Genomic DNA, 22798 nt, shown 5'->3' on the forward strand with positions numbered 1-22798 from the left:
TGACACTGGATCTGGAGGAGGCAGGCTGCCTCGAGACGGGCCACCTTGGCATGAAGATTATTTTGAGTTAAAAAGCCAGTAAAACCCAACAGATTCAGGAAAAGCGCTTTGGGTTCCCCCTCAACTGCCTAGAAGAAGTTAGATAGGGGACCTGCTCCCGGAAAAGAGCTGTCACCACGGACAACTACACTACTATGAATGAGGGGTGGTTGATGGGGAGGGAAGGCCACTGAGTGGCCCAGCAGACATTTGTTCACCAAACATTTACTCTTCCTGAGAACTGCGTTCCTTCCCTTTGAAGTCCCAGACCCCTGCTCCTTCTTAGTTCAGAATGACATACGTGCCTCACGTTGCCTGACTGTCTTCAGAAGTTCGTGTCTGTGCGGATTCCCTGTACGTACCGGACTCCCTCCTGTCAATCTTCCTCATGTCAATTTGATTCTTAGTCCGTCTAGAAGGAGCCTGAAGGGGACAGGGTTTTCTTGCTCCCCGGAAAGGCAGATTCTTGGAGCAACACTAGAAGCCAGGAGGCAATGGGACCAGGGTGTCAAGATTCTAAGGTAAAATGGATTCCAATCTAGAACGCCATACCGAGTCCCAGTGTTAACCAACATGGAGGACTTTGAGGAGTCTCAGAAACTCCCCTCCCAAGCCCCCCTTCTCAGGAGGAACGCGGAGGCGGTCAGGCACCAAAATGAGGGAGTGGAAGAAAGAAGGAGGAGACACAGGGCAGGGAGGGCAGCAGGAAGGCAGCAGGGGAATGGCCCCTCGTGCCACACGGAGTCGGTCAGGCAGCGAGGAAGGACTGGAGAGATTGATACCTTTCTTGGAGATGCGTGGGATAGGGCAGTGGCAGCAACAGGGAAAACCGAGCAAATGCAAAGGGGATGATTATTTACCGCAGGGAAAATAAAAGGTGTAAAGGAGAGGAACCACGACGACGGTGTAACTCAGCCACGAATACTTACATGGTCACGATGAAGTGAACACACTGATCTAACCAACAATTACGATAAACCACATAAGATGGGAGACGAAAAGAGCGTGTGTGGTGGGCAGAAGGGTCAGTGTGTCAGAGAGAAATTATCCTGTATAGTGAGAAGTTAACAGTCATACTTACTATCTAAAACTGAAAAACAGGAAACAGCAAAAAATGTTATTGAAGAATATGGAAGCAAAAATAAAAAAGAAACAGCTAAAGGCATAGGAATTAATTGCCTCTGGGGAATAAGGAGTGGGGAAAGAAACAATGGAGTTGTGTGTGTGTGTGTGTGTGTGTGTGTCTTTTGGTAAAAAGCCTTGTACAACATCTGGCATTTTATTTATTTTTTTTTATTTTTATTAAAAAAAAATTTTTTTTTTCAACGTTTATTTATTTTTGGGACAGAGAGAGACAGAGCATGAACAGGGGAGGGGCAGAGAGAGAGGGAGACACAGAATCGGAAACAGGCTCCAGGCTCTGAGCCATCAGCCCAGAGCCTGACGCGGGGCTCGAACTCACGGACCGCGAGATCGGACCGCGAGATCGTGACCTGGCTGAAGTCGGACGCTTAACCGACTGCGCCACCCAGGCGCCCCATCATCTGGCATTTTAAACTATGAGCATTTATAACTCTGACTTCCAAACTTTGTTCACACAGCTTACAGATTTACCTATGCCTAGCCCTTTACGTATCAAATTGACAGACATAAAACGAAATGAAACGAAAAACATAAATAAAAACTTCTAGTAGATTCCATCACTATTTGGTGAAAACTGATGTCTAATTCTGTTTGCGTACTGGAACATACTCCCAGAGCAGAATCTGTGTAGAGAGTGGATTGTGCACTTTGTAAAATTTGCCCCAACTTTCATTCAAAGCCTGTTACAGAAGGCATCCTACGGACACAGGGAATCACACGGAAGCAGGTGTAACACAAATGGTTCAGATCAAACGTGCATAAACCTCTCCGCTGATGACATATCAACTTCTGAACTTTAGGAGGAGGGTCTGCGGTCTGCAGAGATACAGGCCAAGACGGTCCAAATTCATTCAGCCAGCTGTGACTGTAGGCAGACTACAGACCACAGACTGTCAGACGCTGATGTTATCACGAACAGTAAGACCTAGGTGTTGCTTCTGAAGAGAGCAGCCTTCTAGGGGGAAAAAAGACTGGAAAGCACATCATGAAAAGGGACTTTCCAGTTGGCTGTTTATGTTGGTCTCACTTGAATCTTTTACATTGAAAATACACCTGTCCATTCCTCACACTGTAAAAAAATTTAAAGCCAAAGAAACGCTCAAAGGGTGACGTGTGCTCTAACAGAAAAAAAAAAAAAAAAAAGCGGGGGAACCTGGGTGGCTTAGTCGGTTGAGCGTCAGGTCATGATCTCACGGTTCGTGGGTTCAGGCCCCATGTCAGGCTCTGTGCTGACAGCTCAGAGCCTGGAGCCTGTTTCGGATTCTGTGTCTCCCTCTCTCTGCCCCTCCCCCACTCATGCTCTGTCTCTCTCTCTGTCAAAAATAAATAAACATTAAAAGAAAAATTCTAGGAAAAAAAAGCGTTGGGTCAGCAGGAGAGAAAGAACAATTAATCTAGGGGGTGGGAAAGGAGCCATCGTGAGACAGCTTCAACGACTGAGTGACATTTGAGCTGGTTCTTGAAGAATGGGGGCACGGCACCCTTCCTAGCATGCCAGGCTTCAAGGCCAGTGTCCAAGAAGACAAATAATTGGGCCCTGAAGCTTAGAACGTGCAGTTAAATTATACTGTTACGGATTTAAAAACTTCACTTCTTTCCAACTCACCACCCTGCTGAAGCAAGATAAGGCGCGTCCGTCTACAGAAGGGACCAGCTTCTTCCCTACCTGTGCCCAGCTGGCCCACCCTCGGTTTATCGGGATGGTTTCAATTCATTCCTGGATCTGAGACCTCAAGGTGGAGAACACTTCACAGACACAAATGCGTGTTAAGAGCGTATCTGGGGACAGATCTGCATTTCAGTCGGGGATTAAATAACTGGCTACAAATGATGCTGAACGCCTCGAGTGTCCCGGGTTAAATGACTGTTAATAAAAGTTCAGAGAAGAACTGTCTTTTAAGGAAACACGACTCAGGAATAAGAAAATGAAGAAACATCTCGGAAGCTGCCCCTGACGCCTCTTTGCTATTTCTGTTGTCATTCGGATGCTACTGAGGCTGTGCCATTTAGCAATGCTACGGGACCCCCCACGGACCTCAAATGATGAACAAGGAGACTTTAGAAATAAGTAATGTCAGCTGTCAAAGTTCACCACCCTGCCATGAAGGGGTCGTGACAGTGATAAAGCCCTAAACAGATACCTCGCTATGTTCTGTGCTCTATTTTGGAACAGCACAATGTTTCGCAAACTGAAGCATGCCTCAGTGTGCCCTGGGGGCTTAATAAAGTACAGACTGCCTGGTCCCACGTCCAGAGTTTCTGATTCCGTGGGTCTGGGGTAGTGGCTTCGGAATTTGCATTTTCAGGAAGTTCCCAGTTGACAGTGAGGATTGCTGGTCTGGAGATCACAGTTTGCAAACCAAGCGAAGAGTAAATCCCATGTAATGTATATAAATAAAACAAACAAACCTTGGAACAGTAAGTTGAGTGGCACCTTAAGAACTTACAGGTGAATTCAACAGTATTATTAGTGACAGGACTCTGAACTCACTTGGAATCCATCTTGGTCACCTTCTTGGTGAAAAATTCATCCACACCTTCGTCCACTCTCCCCATGAGGCCGTTCTGTTCCCCATCTTGGGAGACTATGCTGGAAGCGCAGACCTGCAGACCAAACGGGAGAAATGGCAATTTACGGTCAACGTCACTCGGCAAACGTGACCGTCGCATTCGAGGCACCGCGACAGGGGCCCCGGGAAGGACAGGACTGGCTGAGCAGGGCCCTCACGTGCTACGCGAATGCAAATCGCGTGTACAACTGTGGCAAGGGCAGGAGGCAACAAAAGTGAGGAATGCACCAGGACCGCAGAGCCTGGTGCGGGGTGGACGCTGGTGGGCGCGTCAGAGGCGGTGGCCGGGAAGAGCCCGGCTTCTTACAGGCGGAGAGAGCATTGCGGGTGATCTGAGGGAAAAGGGAATGCACGGAAAAAAGGCGACAGGTGCTAGGGTCTGACTGGAGATGACCCCAGGGGCCAGGGGCCAGCGGAGCGTGGGTGGGTTCAGCTGCTAAGCACAAACCCCGGCAGACGCGAACAGTGGCCACTCGGGTCCCCTCCCCTGCTTCCTTTCTTTCTTGCGGGAAGAAGCCTGATTTCAAGGTGTGAGTACTTATTTGTAGAAGCCAAACCCCATAATTGTATCGCCTGTGACTGGTAGGCATGGCGTAGGATATGATGCTGGCGAGACAGAAGGGAAATCTGCCAGGGGCTCGGGAGCACGGTTTGCTGCAGACAGAGTATATTTTTTCTGCCTGGTTATACGTGGGAGGACGTGATGTGTGAGCTGCAGCGGCCACCTGGGGCTCAAGGGGGTACAAGCCTGAGGACAAAAACCAACATGTGGAGGACGACCGAGCAGACGGCAGAAAACATCCAGGTGCTGGAGCTTTGCTGCTGAATAAGCCAGTCCTTGATCCTGAGACTTCTGGGTTTCTTGTTGAGAAAATCAGGATTTCTCACTGTTGAAGCCATCTTTAGTCGCATATCGTTATCTCTAGCTGAACGAATGCTTTCCAACTAATGATACAAGGACCAATGGTGAACAGCCTTGAATCTCGCACGAAAGAGTGTGGAATTCACTCCGCAGGCGATAGAGACCCCACAGAAGCGTGGCACGGCCCCACCTGTATTTTGCTTAGATAATTCTAGAGCAGCATGAAGTTGGAGAAGCCAGGGACTGTAAGTAGGGGAATCTGTTTTTTTTTTTTTTTTTTACATTTATTCGTTTTTTGAGAGACAGAGATTGAGTGAGAACGCGCAGGGGGAGACAGGGAGACACAGAACCCGAAGCAGACTCCAAGCTCTGAACTGTCAGCACAGAGCCGGACGCGGGGCTCGAACCCACGAACCGTGAGATCACGACCTGAGCCGAAGTCGGACGCTTAACCGACTGAGCCCCCCGGGCACCTCTGTAAGTAGGGGAATCTGTTCAGGAACACAAAAGAGAGATTCCTGTAATAGTCTAGTCTGATCTGGAGGAGGTGAGGAGCAAATTAAGGCCTGGAGAAACGAGACTACCAAGAAAGGAGCTGCCTCAGATGATGTCGAAGTTTCTAGGCTGGGTGAATGGGAGCATGATTCTAGGGAACATAGGTCAAAAGGCCAGATTTGGGGAAGACGATGATGAGTGCAATTTCTGACAAGCATTTGAGGTGCTGTGGGAAACCCAGGGTCAGGGGTCCAGCAGATGCTTCAAAGCTTGGGTCTCAGGAGAGGAAATCACTTACCAAGTTAGCAACTGTCTTTGAATGGAAATCTCACAGCGAGCTCAGCAATATGTCTGATTTGTGTCTGCAATGGTGTATTAGGTTCATATTTTACACCCAGAGGTTGTAGGCCCTTGAGAAAGAGGGCTTGTCTTGCCCATTCCTTTGGGCACAAGGGCAAATTCTCCTGTGGCTGGGCTATCTGGTCTGGAGGTCTTGCCACAGAGTGGTGGGGAAGTGGCTTTCTGTAATCCTGATGTGCAAGTGTCAAGTTGCCTCTAGGGGAACTTGGCCGAGGTCTTCAAAGACCTCTGTGTGTGCTGTTTAAAGAAAAAACCGATCATTTGCTTTAGGCAGTTATATCCATTTCACTCGCTGGGAAATCTCCATCATGAATGTGAGCCGTGTGTTTGAGCTCATGTTTGCCAACCGCTGAACATGAGCAGATAACAGATACGGGACAAAAGGATGCTGTGAATAAAAAGAATTCTATTTCTCCTTGGGATGGTGCTTTATATCAGAGCAAGGCTTTCCCGGGTCTTCTAACAGAGCAAACAATCAGCCGAGTTGTAGAATTCAGCTATGGCCAGAGAGCTCACGAGTAACTTTTACCACAAAAGGGAAAGTAGCAACGAACTGGCTCAGGGTTAGCACTTTTCCTCTTGTAAAACAACGGAGAGGGGGCTCTCCACAGTAATAATGGTTCCCTGTGTTTGTACAATGCTTCATGGTTTACACGTGTCTTGCGCCGTATGATTTCATTTTCATTTGTACCTTCTGCACTGAAAAGGAAAGATAGTTTTATCATAGTATTTGGTTAGTCGCAGCAAACAGGGGGCTCAGAGGGGAGGGGGACCCACGCAGGTCACCTGACCGATGGATGGGAAGGGTAGGAGCCCAGGACGTACGGTCCTAACACGGGCCTTCCGTCCAGTGTGCCCATGCTTCCCTTCCGAGGCTTCCTCTCAAATTCCCTTTCCCATCCTGAGAAAAAAAAAAACTACTTTCTACTAGCATAAATTTCTCCTCTAAGCCCTTTCCTTGCTTCCTGCTTTGACATGGAATTCGCCGCTAACACAGCAAGTTCTCTGGGGTCAGGGAGGAAGGACATCGACGGGTTTCAGTCATGGAGGTCCACGGGGCCCAACAAGCAGCCTGCTCTCCTGTGGGACGAGCGCTTTCAGGGCTGGGTGGACCACAGAGGTGATCCCCCAGGCCGACCGGGTCACGTTAGACACGAAGACACTGCGAGCAGAGAGGTTATGGGAAGTCCGGGATCACCAGGAGACCTTCCAGGGGATATGGTTTAAAGTGCATCAGTTAAGATAGGAAGCGGCGATGTCGGCAGCTTGTACGAAGAGCGGCACAAAAACCAAACGCAAAAGCGAAATACGATTTGTCAAAACGGTTCGAGGTCAAACACACAGGCCGTTTCAGCTCAATTTCTAGCAAAAGGAAAGGAAAGGGACATACAGACATCAGATGTTCTCCGAATCCCATTTGACTTTGGTCTTTCTATCAAGGAGAATACATTTCAGACTAAACAGTGTGGCACGGGGACGCCTGGGTGGCTCAGTCGGTTAAGCATCCAACTCTTGACTTTGGCTCAGGTCACAATCTTCACGGTCTGTGAGTTCGAGCCCCGCGTTGGGCTCTGTGCTGACAGTGCTGAGCCTGCTTGGATTCTCTTTCTCCTCTCTCTCTCTGCCCCTCCCTGCCTCTGTTTCTCAAAATAAATAAACTTAAAAAAATTTTCTTTTTCATTTAAAAAATTAAATAAAAAACATAAGTAAAAAGCGTCGTGTAGTTACTGGGAGAGGGGAGCAGAAGCCCCCTCCCCAGCCAGTCGGAACAGATTGCATCTGTACTCACAGAAAGGCTTCTGCAAACCAAACAGGGCATCGGAATGGCTGCTGGCGGTATTTGAAACATCAAGAAGGTAGATTTTGCACCTCTGGGGTACGAATACAGGCTAAAAGGACCATTTGTGAGTGCTTAGAGGATAAGCCGGTGATTAGGAGCACTAATGACAATTCAGACCACCCTCCGCCAGGATTACGAAGATGAACGTGCCAGGGAGACACCGTGGGTGGTGCATCTGGCTTCTGACAGGAGCTGTCAGACCTCTAGTAATGTCTCCACAGGCCGCACGGAGAGAGATGGGCAGGAAGGAAGGGCGATTAGTGCATTATTAGTAACTCTGAACACACACACACAGAGCGCTAATTAGCGAGCTGAACAGTCCTGGAATCTTACGTGCATACATTAGGCAGTGAGAAGCAGGCAGCAGTGAGAGCTAAGCGGTCAGATCAGGAAATAAGGGACCCAAAAGACATAAAATGAAGGAACTATAATAAAAACGTAAGGCAAAAATTAATGAACTTAAGAGGACTAATAAAACTAAAAGATGATTCTCCAAAAAAAGACTAATAAAAGAGCGAGCCTCACAAAATTAGGAGAGAAGCATGAAAATATATCAGAAATGAAAAAATACATGGGGCACAGAAACACGACACAGGAGAGATTAAAAAGTTATAAGAATTCTATACACGACTAAATGAACGATTAGACTGATGGGCAAAATCCTAGAAAAATATGAATGGCCAAAATGGTCTCAAGGAGAATTAGGTAATCTGATTAGATGTATAACGAAAGGCATCAAATCCCTACGAAAGGAATTCTGCACAGAAGTATCACCTGCTCACACACAACACATCGGGCCCAGATGGCTCCCCAGGAGAGGAACAGAAAATCTCTGCTGTGTACAAACTGTCCCAGAGAATAGGAAAGGAGAATTTCTGAACTAATTTTATGAAGACGGCATCATTCTGAAACCCAAAGCAGATGGATGGTCTAGACAAGAATAAGAACACTATAGATCTCTCTTCTTTGCGCACATAGATTAAAAAGTCCCAATAAAATATGGTAAACAAAGCCCAGCAGTATATTAAAACAAAGCAAGAATATACACCTGAAACGAATATAACACTGTATGGTAATTATACTAGGATTAAAGAAAAAAGCCAGAGTATCATGATTATTAAGAATGGTATACAACATTAGAAAGGTCGGTCAGTGCAATTCACCACGACAGCAAAACAAAAGAGAAAAATAAATGATCAATTTCCAGAACTGCTGAAGAAAAAGCCAATCAAATTAAACTGCTATTCATTGGAAACAAATGTAGCAAACTAGGAAGGCAACTTTCTCAACTGATTAAATAACCACAGAAATGGCTACATGCGCCTACCCAGTTTGTATGCCCTCCTCTACTCAGTATCAAAACCCCACCAAGTGAAACACATTATCTTCCCAGATGTTCTTGCACCTGAGGCTCGAAATACCGCTCATTACATGCCTGAGAGTAAAACCAATACCAGTCACTGAGGTGGTTACAGCTATTAAAAAAACTCACTCTCACCACGTTTACTCAACACAGTACTGAAAGTCCTGGCCACAGCAATCGGACAACAAAAAGAAATAAAAGGCACCCAAATTGGTAAGGAAGAAATACAGCTTCCACTAGACATGATACTATACATAGAAAAATTGCTAAAGATTCCACCAAACAATTATTAGAACTGATAAATGAATTCAGTAAGGTTGCAGGATACCAAATCAATATACAGAAATCTACTGCATTTCCATACACTAATAGTAATGTAGCGGAAAGAGAAATTAAAAAAAAAAAAAAACAAAAAAAAAAACAATCCCAGGGCGCCTGGGTGGCTCAGTCGGCTAAGTGGCCAACTTCGGCTCAGGTCATGATCTCGTAGTTTGTGAGTTCAAGCCCCAGGTCGGGCTCTGTGCTGACAGCTCAGAGCCCGGAGCCTGCTTTGGATTCTGTGTCCCTCTCTCTCCCTCCCCCTCCCCTGCTCATGCCCTGTCTCTCTCAAAAATAAATGAACATTAAAAAAATTGAAAAAAGAATCCCATTTACCAATGCATCAAAAAGAATAAAACGTCTAGTGATAAACTTCACCATGATGGTGAAACATCTTTACTCAAAAAACTATAGAAAACTGAGGAAAAAACTGAAAATGCGAACACAAATGGAAAGAAGGTCCATGCTCATGGATTGGAAAAACAAATATTGTAGGATGTCCATACTATTCAAAGCAATCTACAGATTTAATGCATTCCCTATGAAAATACCAACAGCATTTTTCTAAAAACTAGAACAAATACTAAAATTTGTATGGATTGCAAAAGACCCCAAATAGCCACAGCACTCCTGAAAAAGAACAAAACTGGAGGTATCACCACCCCAGATTTCAAGACCTATGACAAAGGTATAATAATCAAAACAGTATGGCACTGGCACAAAAACAGACACACAGAACAGAACAGAACAGAGAGCCCAGAAATAAACCCACAATTATATGGTCAATAAATCCTCAACAAAGGAGACAAGAATATGCAGTGAGAAAAAGACAGTCTCTTCAACAAATTGTGTTGGGACAACAGGACAGCAACATGCAAAAGAATGAAACGGGACCACTTTCTCACATCATATACAAAAGTAAACTCGAAATGGATTAAGGACCTAAATGTGAGGCTTGAAATCATAAAAATTCTAGGAGAGAACAGACAATAATTTTATGACCATCGGCCAGAGCAACAATTTTCTAGATAGGTCTTCTGAGATAAAGGAAACAAAAGCAAAAATAAAACTCTTGGGACTACATCAAAATAAAAAACTTCTGTACAGCAAAGGAAACAATCAACAAAATTTAAAGACAACCTACTGAATGGGAGAAAATATTTGCAAATGACATATCCCTTATAGAGTTAGTGACAAAGATATATAAAGAACATCTACAACTCAACACACACACACACACACACACACACATACACACACAGCAAATAATCCAGAAGACACGAACAGACACTTCTCCAGAGAAGACATCCGGGGGCCAACAGACACATGACTACATGCTCCACATCACTCATCATCAGGGGAACACAAAACAAAACCACAATGGGGTATCGCCTCACACCTGTCAAATCAAACACAAGAAACAACGAGTGTTGGTGAGGATGTGAATAAAAAGGAACCCTCATGTGCTGCTGGTGGGAATGCAAACTGGTGCAGTCACTGTGGAGAACAGTATGGAGGTTCCTCAAAAAACTAAAAAAAGAATTACCACATAATCCAGTAATTTCACTACTGGGTAGTCACCCAAAGAATACGGAAACCCTAATTCGGAAAGCTATCGCACCCTTGTGTTTACTGCAGCCTTATTCGCAACAGCCAAATGACGGAAGCAGCCCAAGTGTCCACCTATAAATGAGTGTATAAAGAAGATATAGTATACATAAGGTATGGAACATTGCTCAGTCATTGAAAAGAATGTAATCTTGCCAAATCTTGCCAGAGACATGGATGGAGCTCAAATGTATTATGCTAGTGAAATAAGTCAGAGAAAGACAAATACCACATGACTTCACCCGTATGTGGAATATAACAAACAGGAAAAAAAAGAGACAAACCAAAAAACCAATTCTTAACTACGGAGAACACACTGATGGTTCCCAGAGGGAGGGAGGGGGGAGGAATGGGGGAAATAAATGAAGGGGACCGGACAAGACGACATTGAAATTCCTTCCAGCCTTGTGGTACCGTCATTCGAAGCACGTGGGAGATGACGGATTACTGGGATTTGGTCGGTTTTAATCAGAGTTGGCTAGCTTCGTCCCTGGGCTACGCAGTGTGGGGCCGCGCCAGAAACGGGGCCGGCTAATGCTGACGTGTCAGGTGGGGCAAAGCCACTGCATGATGTACGGTAATAACTCAGAGGATGGCCACAGGCAGGTCGGTTACTTGCCCTGGGCGTCCCACTCCCTTGAACAAGGAGTAGATCGTCCGTAGAATTCCTTCCAGTGGAGACGCGGCTAGTTAGCGGCCCGTGCAGCTAGAACCTGGCTTCTGAATCTCATTCTGCTGTGCAGATTTTTTTTTAACACGCTTATTTTTGAGAGAGTGAGCGAGAGAGCAGGGGAGGGGCAGAGAGAGAGGGAGAGAGAGGATCCAAAGCAGGCTCTGTGCTGAGAGCAGCGAGCCCGACGCGGGGCTCAGACCCACCCTCCGCGAGATCATGACTTGAGCCAAAGTCGGACGCTTAACCCCTGAGCCACCCAGGCGCCCCTCAACGGTTTTTCCTTTAGGGGATGCTTTTCCCCTGTGGGGGCGCCAGGCGAGGGCAGCAGAGGCGGTAGCTAACGGGCAGTGGATGGGTACGAAGCCCGGGCGAGCACGCTGGCACCGGCCCGTTGGGCGTCATGGTCAGATTCTCAGGCTCCCGAGGGGCCGCGACCCGGCCAAGCTCTGGCTAACGGTATCACTGTCAGACCGGCCTATCAAACCTCCTGGTGGGAACCTGAGTGCCTCCTGTCATCCTCCAGCTGAGCGGACAGGACTCCAAGGACCAAAGACGAGGAAGAACCGTAAACGAAAGCAGCCTGGGTCCCCGAATGACCTCCGTGGGGTCCCCTGGCCAGACATGCGCACGTCGGACTATGATGTGAGCAAGAAGCATATTCTAGAATACCAGGGACTTGTCCTAATGTCCACCCCCACTACCCTTCCCTCTCCCACCTGTCGTGCCCTTCCACAGGTACGCGGACACACCCTGGTGCCTGGAAAATGGCATCGCCACTCTTCGTTTACCCACGTGAAGCTCCCAGCCCCGAGGCAGACTCTCTAAAAGTCATTTCCACTAGGGGCGTGATTTTTGACTGTGAATTTTTATAAAATAGTTGGCTTGCTCCTTAATTAAATCAGTAAAAAATTCACCAAATTAGAGTAGCTAAGGGTGATACGCATCCATTTCTAGGGACATTCTTCTCTTCTCCTCCACTACAGTGTCAGGGAAGGGGAACAGGAGACAAAGGGGAAAGCAAATATTAATATAGTAAAGATAGTTAATATTAATAAAACGGGAATACTAGCTCTGAGGAACAATATTTGCATTTAATAAAGGACTGTATACTTTTATTCCATTTTTTCTCATGACAGCTCAATAATGTGGGCAGGATTTTATTTTATTATTTTTTAATGTGCATTTATTTGAGTGTGAGCAGGGAAGGGGAGAGAGGGGAGAGAGAAAGAGAGAGAATATGAATCCCAAGCAGACTCCACACTGCCAGCACAGACCCCGATGTGGGGCTCGAACCCATGAGCCATGAGATTATGACCGGAGCCGAAATCAAGAGTTGGGCACTGAACTGACCGAGCCCCCCAGGCGCCCCAGTGCTGGTATTTTAGAAGCAAGCTTAGAAGGATCCCATGTCCAGACACACATTGCCAGGGAAAGAGAGAACCTGCCAGAACTCCAGCTCACGTCTGTCTCTCACAACTACACTCCGAGATTCAAGTCTACAGACGAAGCAGCCACAATGTAATGTTGAAGTGTTCTTACATACACATTAATGAAATGCAAAAAAAGAAGAAACGGGTATATTTTATCTCGTTATTAAAATAAATTGGGGTTTTTTTTTTGGTTTGTTTTTACAGAGGTTCAGTAAAGACTTAAAAGGTACAGGTAAAATGTCTAGATCAATTATTCCTAAGATGTCTGGTAGTTTAGAAGCACTGTAGTTTGACCGAAGATTGAATTTTTATTATTTTTTAAAAACAGTTGTCTACTCTTCATATCTATGTAGATATTTATTTGTGTATTTTTGGCACAGGATCCAAAGTTACGACATAGTAATCCAAGTTTGGCCCCGCAGAAACGGACACGTTGGCATTTAACTTAGCCTTGTGGGCTATCAGAGTGCATATGTGGCCTTTGTCCTGGTTCCTGACACAGAGTTTCTAAAATCCTTGCCATCTCCTGAGTGACAGAGCTAATGGGGGCATCTTTTGATACTTAGAGCAAGCCCTTTCCAACCGTTTCTGAGTTGACGATAAAAAGCTTGGGGGCCCCTAGGCAGCTTCAGGATAAGGGCTGGTTGCCAGAGAAACCAGCCACATAATAGGACAGCTGGAACTTCCAGCCCGATCCCTGACCCCGGGGAGGGATGAGGGCCTGGTGACGGAGCTGGTCACCAACGACCAACGATTTCATCGTGCCCAAGCCTACTTAACGGAACCTCCACGAACACCCCCAAGTGATGAGGTTGGCAGAGCCCCCGGGGAAACACGGAGGTGTGTGTGTGGGTGACCTGCCCAGAGAGGGGCTTCTCTCACCTCAGCCTACACATCTCACCCATGTGGCTGTCCCTGAGCTGCGTCCTTTACGATCAACCGGTAGTAGTAAGTAAAGTGTCTTCTTGAATTCTTCTAGCAAATTATCATACCTGGGGAGCAGCGTGTGGGACCCTCTCTAGAATTTACAGTCAGCTGCTCAGAAGTACAGATGACACGCTGGGACTGGTGTCTCAAGTGGGGGTGCCCCTGAGCCCCTAACCTGTGGGGTCCAGCTTAACTCCAGGTAGTGCCAGAACTGAACTGTAGGACGCTCAGTTGGTGTCCAGAGTCGAAGAATTGGTTGGGGAAGGGGGTGCCGGGTGGGGGAGCCCACACGTTTGGCGTCAGAAATGCTAAAAGTAAAAAGAAAAGGAAAGCCACACCTTGGTTCTGAACATTCTGATACTTAGGAAGGCTCGTAGGGGCACCCGAGGTCAAGGGCAAGCGCTAGGAAGTTAAAACAGACTTAGGACAGACGGAGTCTCCTCGGTCCGAGCAAAAGCAAACCAAGCAGCAACAGAAGTGACCGTCGCTACGGAACGCTAGTGAGGAAGACAAACCGTCAGCCCCTCATCCTCAGCTGAAAACGGGGCCACGTCGCGGCCTCGAGACACAGGAAGACACTTTGAAAACCGCAAGTGCTGTGGCATCCGAGGTTCATCCAGTTTCGCCGCGAGCCCAAAGGGAAGCGAGACGCGCCAGTTTCTCACCTGCCAGACCTCTGGGAAGAAGCCAGATGGCCCCGGAGCCTCCCAGGATGGGGCAGCCCGAGCCCACGCGGCCCGGCCCCGCCGTGGCCGAAGCTAAACCCTCCGCGGCGTATGCCTGGTGCGTCCCTCCACGAGGACCCTATCTCAGCCGTCTTCCCTCCCCTTCTTGGTTTTTAAATACGTCCACAATATTCTCTTTCTGTGGGTCACTGACTTCATCAAGGAAACGCTTCCGCCGCCATTTTGTGTACAAGTTACGCTGCTAATGACTCTCTACGCGGAGAGGGCCACAGAGGGGCCGTTTATTCAGTAACCACCTCGAATCCAGAGTGGGGGAGGTCATCTTTTCCCCTATCTAAAAAGGCCTCATTTTAAAAAAGTTCGGGGCGCCTGGGTGGCTCAGTTGGTTAAGCGTCGGACTTCGGCTCAGGTCATGACCTCACGGTTCGTGGGTTCGAGCCCTGCGTCGGGCTCCGTGCTGACAGCTCAGAGCCCGTGGAGCCTGTTTCGGATTCTGTGTCTCCCTCTCTCTCTCTGCCCTCCCCCACTTACGCTCTGTCTCTCTCTCAAAGATAAACAAACACTTAAGAAATTAAAAAAAATAAAAATAAGATTTGTAAAAGTGTATTCTTCTAAGAATATGTAACAGTGGACTAAAAAGTTAAAATCAAGTAAATCAGAAAACAAAGCACTAAAGCTGTTTCCTTGTGTTTTTGGGAAACCAGGTCATGCTTTTCAGATTCAAATGAGAAATTAACCAACACAAGAAGACTGAACAGGGATGAATAAATGATTGACCACGCACATAATTATTGTGACCTTTACCCATCGACGCCTCCAGTCACCCACACGGCATCCTCTAAGTACCTCTGACCCTCCACCCTGTTCTGAAACCATACTCACCACTGAGCATAAATCCAAGGGTAATAAACTACCTGCCTTCCTACATGAGGCTTAGAGACAAGGAGGAGACAGTGCTTCGAAAACACTATGACAAGAGCTATAAAGGCAGCTGTAACAGTTAGGAACAGCAGGCACTGGAAGAGCCACGGCCTCCATGGCAGGTTGTTCAGGCTGGGCACTGTGCACATCCAGTCTGTGAGAATGGCCTCCCCTGGAGTCCTACAAGCACAGCCTTACGGGAGCACAGACGTAGAGACCGAGAGGGCTTCCTGGCACACTGAGGCAAGTGGAGATCTGAAAGATGAGTGGTTGTCAGCCCAAGAGGTGTGTGGGGCGGGGAGGGGAAGTGACAAGGAAAAGGCTACAGCTCTGGAGGACTGAGACACTGGGTGGGAAGCAGCAAAGGCAGGGATGACAAGGAGGAAGGTAGAGGAGGTCTGGGTTGGGACCGGGACCTGGGGTCTCATGAGGATCATATCCGGGTTCCTGACTCATCACCTGTGATGCGCCATGATGGACAGGGATGTGGGTGGAAGGCGGGTTCACAGGGAGAGACGCGCCCAGTTTTGAACGGCCTGAGCCCGAGGTGCTCTGGGACGCTGACATTGAGGAGGCAGGTGACTATCTGACTCTACAGCAGACAGGGCAGCGTCAGCCACAGACTGTAACCCCGGGTTCTGCCCACACGGCCCAGGCAGCAAGTAACACAGTCCAAGGCGTCACCGGAATGGGGGGAGGGGGTTGAAAAAGAAGCCCGTGGCGACACCAAGCCCACGGGAAATGGTTTCGGGAAGGATGCACTTTTCTTTGTCAAGTAACCACTGAGACCCGGCGGAAGGGGATTAGGTCATCGGAGACAGGGCGGCCGCAGAGGCGGGTGGGGACACGGCAGAGATTCCGGGGGACCGCAGGGGAAGGGAGATGGGGACAGAGACCCCGGGGCCAACCTTGGAAAGGAGAGGGGAGACGTGCGCCCGGGAGGGGCACGGGGTAAGCTACGTGAAGGCCGCGCGGCACAAACCGTCCCACCCTGTCCCGCAGGGGCCACGGGGTGTGGTCTCCGCGCTGCCCCGGGAACCCCGCCTCGCCACCCGGGCTGGGCAGGTGAGCGGGGAGGAGGCAGGTGCGGCCGGGGGGTGGGGCAGGGGTGGGCACCCTCGAGTCAGTCACACACCAGTTCTTCGGCGCCTCCTTGCCCCCCCGTCCGCATCAGACGTCGCAGGCTGCTGGACGGAGTCCACTGGGCTCCCGCACGGGACCGCGACTTTTCTAAGGATTTCTTCCAAGGGCAACTCCGCTCCGAGGCCCTGGGCGCTCGACCGCATGATCTTTTCCCCAACCGCCGAGCGCCCAGCAGAGACACAGGCTTGGAGGTCGTGCGGGGGAGTCCATCCCCCGTGCTCCCTGTGGGTCGGGAGGGGTGGGGGGTGGGGGGCCCGGTCCACCTACCGCCGCCTGGGTGGGCTGCTGCTTCTTATTCCGCTTCGGCCTTAACTTGGTGAAGTGTTCCAGTTTCTTCCCTTCTTCAGAAGGCAGCTCGGAGATGAGCCCCGAGCTCCGCTTCTCCTGCCGGGCGGACGGGAGGGGCGGGTCTTCGATGTGGATGGGCACCTCCTCCAGAGCTTTGTCGAGGTCAAACTCCATCTCTGAAACGAAGCAGAGCCCCGGGCCCAAGCTGAGTGCCTCCGGATGGGCTGCGGAATTCCTAAAGGTCACGTCGGGCCCCTCACCCAATCGCACACGCATGCGTTCACAAACCACGCGACTGCCCTTCTGAGCGCTGCCTCCCAGAGCATCCCCGGGAAACGGCCCCGAAGCGGCCCGAGGTCCCCGCTGAGGGTGTTTCACGGACACAGAAATAACTCACCGAAGGCCCTGGAAACAGGCCGCAGCATCCGGCTATGGATACTCTTCCGTTTGGATTTGGGCGTCATCTAGCAACGAAATAAAGGAAGCCCTTAGGCGTCCACACAAAACTCGCCTTCCAAACTTCAGTTAACGGTTCAGGAGGGGAGGGGCTGAAGGAGCATCTGGGATCAAATGTTTAAACTCAGTATCTGTTTCGCCTCTTTCCAGGATGGCTGGTCACATCTGACGGCCTCCCTGCGGAGACCGAGCCCCCACGTTTCCAAAGGGTGACGATGTTCTCGACTCGTACGGCCCCTTCTGCCTCCTCCCCCTTCGTCGCCCCCAGCTTTCATCGCTTACACTGTATTTACATGGCGGAAAGGAACAGTGAATGATACAGAATGTAATTCCCAGCTGCACCTGACGATACTAAAATGGATATAAAGGGGCGCCTGGGTGGCTCAGTCGGTTAAGCGTCCGACTTCGGCTCAGGTCATGATCTCACGGTCCGTGAGTTTGAGCCCCGCAGTGGGCTCTGTGCTGACAGCTCAGAGCCTGGAGCCTGTTTCAGACTCTGTATCTTCCTCTCTCTCTGACCCTCCCCCGTTCATGCTGTCTCTCCCTGTCTCAAAAATAAATAAACGTTAAAAAAAATGGATATAAAAAATACGATTAAAGGATGGTAAAACATCAGCCGCTACAAGCGGACACTGCAATTATTCACTGCTCGTGTCCCAGGCAACACCGGACTCTTTGTCACCTCGGTATTTCAAGTAACTGTCCCATCTCCCACTTCTGCCACCAAGATTCTGACCCTTAGATTATGGGCAAAGACTAACTAGGAAACGGTTGCCATAGTTCCCAAGTCTGTATCTGCTGTCGCTTCTCGTTGAGTCTTTCAAATATGGGACCAACACCCGAACCACCAGAACTTAAGCCTTGGTGCCAACTGCTGATTACATTAAGCCAAGCCCAAGGAAGGTGCTAGCTTCTCCCTCAACAGGACCACAGTGAAAGTAGGAGGAAGCCTCAGTCCTCCCCTCTCAAATCTGAAGGAAGAAACTGACTCACAGAGATGACAAAGGCCACCATTCAAAGTGTCATTAGGAACGGCACCAGGGACAGATCCTCACGAGGCTGGCCCAGCATCCCTTGTAACCACACCCTTCGCCATCGCTATACCGATGAACGGATGTTAGGGACGTTTTAATCGGTTTGATCCTGGACACCAGTCTTTGTGTGAAGTAAGAGATAACAGAACTTACTTTGTAGTCTTTTTAATAGGCCGTCATCTAAGGCTCTCCCCCAAAACAGCCACGAGGGTGAGAAACTCTCTTTGGTTCAAAGAATGAACTGGCTCATACTGACCTTTGAAACAAACAACTTCAAAGTTCTAACAATTTTATGCTGGCTTTAATAACAATATCCTTCCGCCAGTATTTATTATTGGGAGAAAAGGGAGAGAAGAGATGAGCAGTTATATTCAAAGCCAGACGGGTCACCCTGAAATACACTGGGAAAACTGCGGATTTGGTTCTTTCGAGGTTAAAGGCAGACAATCTCAGGAATATCTGAGAAGCTGGAAAGGGAGCCAGCTTCCAGGTTGCTCTCCCCCGAAACTGACCTTGACCTCGCGGTTGACTGAAGCAGAGAGCGGCCTGACTGGTCTATTCATAAAGGGAAACCTCTAGGAATAAATAATCCTCAGGAGAACCCAACTACCAAAATATCTGCTATGTTTCACGAAAAATGTCTTTAGTACTCCCTCCACTTTGCATACAACCGTGACAGGTAAAGGGATCGAGCAGCAGCTTGGGACTAATTTCCAGCCAATTCATTTGGACAGCCACAAATAAAATGCTTGGAATGACGATGTCGTCCAACGTTTTTTTTCCTGCGACTCTTGATTTTACAGAAAAAGTGTTCACGGGCAAAAAGAATCTGGCTCAAGTCTCCCTCTTTAACCTTTAGAACAGATACCAAATGTGTGTAACACATATGACCATGATGACATTTCAAGTATATTACAATTCTGAATAGCTGGAAAGGAATGACCAGAGAGCTATATGTAAAAGAATACAGATGATCTATAACATTTATACATAATATAAAAGACAGGTAGAGAGAGACCCATTTACACACTGACGCCTACCTGTAAATCGGTCATTCAGCTCGAGCTAACTATATAGACACTGAGGGGTTCGTGTGGCAACCATCCGGGTTCTCCATAGCTGCCATCCAAATGGGACCTACTTTTCTCTTCTTGGTTTGACTTTCTAATGCCTCAAAGCTTTCCTTCATCTCACATGCTCTTTACAGCTGCATTTCAAACGCAACTCTTTCACTCTATCTGACACATCTGTGAAGTCTGCCACGTTCACACGGGGACGAGGGGCTTTTGCGACAATAGTCAGGGCTCGAAATCAGGCGAGTTTCGACCGCCGGTGTTGAGAAAGCAACCCAATTTTACACACGGAGACACTGCTGACGGATGAACTGTTTCATGATTTCTTTCTCGTGGTTTACGTATAACGACGAAGAGGGAAAAAAGAAACAGTGAATTTTATGTCTCTCTTATTTTTTGTTCTTTTCTTTAGAATTTTTTCTTCCTTAACAGTTTTATAGAAAAAGAAAACTCTTGGGGCGCCTGGGTGGCGCAGTCGGTTAAGCGTCCGACTTCAGCCAGGTCATGATCTCACGGTCCGTGAGTTCAAGCCCCGCGTCAGGCTCTGGGCTGATGGCTCAGAGCCTGGAGCCTGTTTCCGATTCTGTGTCTCCCTCTCTCTCTGCCCCTCCCCCGTTCATGCTCTGTCTCTCGCAAAAATAAATAAACGTTGAAAAAAAAAATTAAAAAAAAAAAAAAAAAAAGAAAAAGAAAACTCTTTAGTAGCTCAGTCCTATGATCCTACTACATACACATCGTGAGCAAGAGGGAACATAAGAATGAGCTATGATTATGCACCCAAGGATACATTTAAGAACAAATATTCTATGTTTTTCCAGAAATCTGGTCTATATGCTCCCTTAGTCTTCCCCTTCTCACACCTGCTGGTTAGAGGAGTTGTACCCTAGAAAAGAGATCTAGCTTTACCTTGTCTTTAGAACTGTTAATGCTCCTGTATCCAAATGACAAGGGTTAATTTTCTCAGACTGTTTGGCCTTCGTTTCCTGCCCTGGACATTTGTCGATGCGTAAATATTTGCTGGGAGGAGAAATCACGAAGTGCCTCTCAGATGAAAGGGGGGGTGTCGGCAACAGAAGCAAGGGAGGTATACTGACCAAATGGACTCTTCATAAAGCAACTCGTGGCCAGCACTGTCTACTATTTAAGCCTAGATGAAATTACTTTATCTTTAAAGATGCATTTTGTGAGTCGTAAGTACTTTTCACTATTCACGTACTCAGGAAACATGAGGCACAGGGTGTTGAAGTCTTTAAAACGTAACTTTAGAAGGAGAGCCCTAAACACGAGACTCCTTCCATATCCTGACATCCCAAACCATCACTAAACGCCCACCTTGGCAGCCAGTGTGAACGAAACCATGGCCACTATTCCTATTCCACAGGAATCTAAAGGGACCACAGTGTTACTGCTCCGAAATCTTACTCCTTTGATCCAGTTCCTATGATGGAATTCAAACTCCTCTCGTGTAGCCCAAGGGGTATGTCAATTTTACCACCAGTTAAGGACTAAGGTTGGAGCCTGACAAACACCGCCACGGTTTTTCCTGCTAAACTCACTCTCAACCTGTACTTCCTAGACACGCTCATTTTTTCTAAAATGAGAGTTCCATCACTTCTCTCACCACAAAAATAGGATGGAGAAGTTTCCTTGTTCGTTTTACCGAGTTTGTGCAAAGGATAAACAACAACATTCTCATGTCAAGCTCGAGAATGCCTAATTTCTTTTCCCCGAGGTTAAAACAAACAAGGAACAAAATAAAACCCGGTTGGTTAGGGGCACCTGGGTGGCTCAGTCGGTTGAGCATCCGACTTTGGCTCAGGTCATGATCTCACAGTTCGTGAGTTCTATAGAGCCCTGTGTTTGGCTCTGTGCTGACAGCTCAGAGCCTGGAGCCTGCTTTGGATTCTGTGTCTCCCTCACTCTCTCTACCCCTCTCTGCTCACGCTCTGTCTCTCTCTCTCTCTCTCTCTCGCAAAAATAAACATTAAGAAAATTACACTAAAAAAAAAAAAACAGTTGGTTAAAAAAAAGTTGGGAAACAGATTAGGAAAATTCTTCTAATCCAAGAAGGAAATCATGATGCCAAATTTCTACAACCCTGGGAAACAAGAATCAGGAAAAAAAAAAAAAAACCCAAAAAACCCAAAACAAAACCTGGACGTTTAAGGAATCATGTCTTTTTTTTTCTTTTTTTTTTTTTTAAACAGGAATGGAAAAGGCCGTTTTCCCCTCTTGAAAGTTGGTGCCCTCTTCATCAACACTCTGCTTGCTTTCAGGCACAGCCAGGATACTTTTAAATTCATCGCCTGTTTTCTAGTTGAAGCACCTTGCAAAATGCAATCTTGCCTCTAAATTGCTGCCTGTTTCATGCAGGATCCACAGCCGGGGGACGACACTCGGTCTCCTGGGAGACCAGCCAGGCAGCACAAGCAGATGGAACACGAGACTATAAACGAGCCCAGCCAGAAACTGCAGAGCCACCCAAATACTTACACTTGTACAGCAGAGAGTCTCCATGCGGCACAAAGGAAGGAAAAAAATATGAATGGGAGAGAGATAAAGCATTACATGAACAGCACTACAAGAAAAGGGGAGGGAGAGACACGGCTCACAAACAAACAGAAAAGCTCCATCAAAAGCCTTCATAGCAAAGGAAAAAGGCAAGGAGGAGGCCAAGGTATAATTGGCGGAAGGCATCCAACCCAGCTCTTTATAAGCAGAAGCACAATCGTAGCTTGAAAATGGCGGGGGCTCCTAGAGATGTCACCTCTTTTGTTAGGTGCGTACAGAATGCCATCTATAAACCGCAGAAGGTCCTGGCCTCATTTGGGGAATGGAGACATCACGAGCTCCAAAGGCAAGTGGCGGACACAACACTGGATGGACACTGGAAAGCCCCATGCAGGTTTTGGTTCTTGGGCCAAAAGGCGACTCCCAGCAATAAAACGGGGACAGCGTATCTCCAGGCACGTATAGGCATCCCTTCTGGGAGCTTTTACGTCATTCTGTACTTTGGGATGAAGTAGCTTTGAATCCATTCTCTCTCCCCATCAGTCACCAAATCTTTTCAGGAAAAGAGCTGATGCCAGATTCTAGAACAGTTACCTACCCACAGTGTTACCAATGTTGATGATACCTTATGGCTTATATTTCACACTAAATCTCTGATTCGATAATTTTTTTTAAACCTCATAGATCATCAACAGTTATTAGGTCATCTTAATACTCTGAAAATTCATAATAGTTTTTTAAAACATAACAACAAAAAAAGTTCAGTTGTAGAAGGTCAGGCTTTGTGAAAGCAAAGTATTGGAGGGTTGGGGAGTGGGGGGGAGGTCCTTTCCAAATTTCTTGAAAACACATCCTGAGGCAGCCTACCTAATCCATTTTCTAGTAAGTTTTCTAGCATTTTCTAGCATTTTCTTTCAAGTTCCTTATTTTTTGTGTGCCAATTTTTCTCAATACACAACAGGATAAAGTAATGGGGGCGGATCAATTTGAGAACGTAGGTAGTCTGGGTCTGTTCAGAAAAAAGCTGACACATCAGTCAAAGGCATTCCCCATCACCA

At 47.6% G+C, this 22798-nt stretch overlaps 1 protein-coding gene across 11 annotated transcripts in view; it reads right to left on the bottom strand.

Moving 5' to 3' along the window:
- The window catches only part of CARMIL1 (capping protein regulator and myosin 1 linker 1), a 310299-nt gene that overhangs the window by 24818 nt on the left and 262683 nt on the right, over window positions 1–22798 (bottom strand). For 7 of the 11 annotated variants that reach the window (XM_045497187.1, XM_045497188.1, XM_045497184.1 and 4 more), the window contains 3 exons: window positions 17064–17130; window positions 16646–16842; window positions 3674–3786 (listed from right to left, as the gene is read on the bottom strand). In XM_045497187.1, the coding sequence (XP_045353143.1) occupies window positions 3674–3786; window positions 16646–16842; window positions 17064–17130 (377 nt within the window). Of the gene's footprint in view, window positions 1–3673; window positions 3787–16645; window positions 16843–17063; window positions 17131–21722; window positions 21741–22798 lie in introns of all 11 variants that reach the window. The other 4 variants (XM_045497181.1, XM_045497180.1, XM_045497190.1 and 1 more) reach the window with 1 other exon arrangement.

Source organism: Leopardus geoffroyi, chromosome B2 (genome assembly GCF_018350155.1).
Source record: "Leopardus geoffroyi isolate Oge1 chromosome B2, O.geoffroyi_Oge1_pat1.0, whole genome shotgun sequence".
NCBI lineage: Eukaryota > Metazoa > Chordata > Mammalia > Carnivora > Felidae > Leopardus > Leopardus geoffroyi.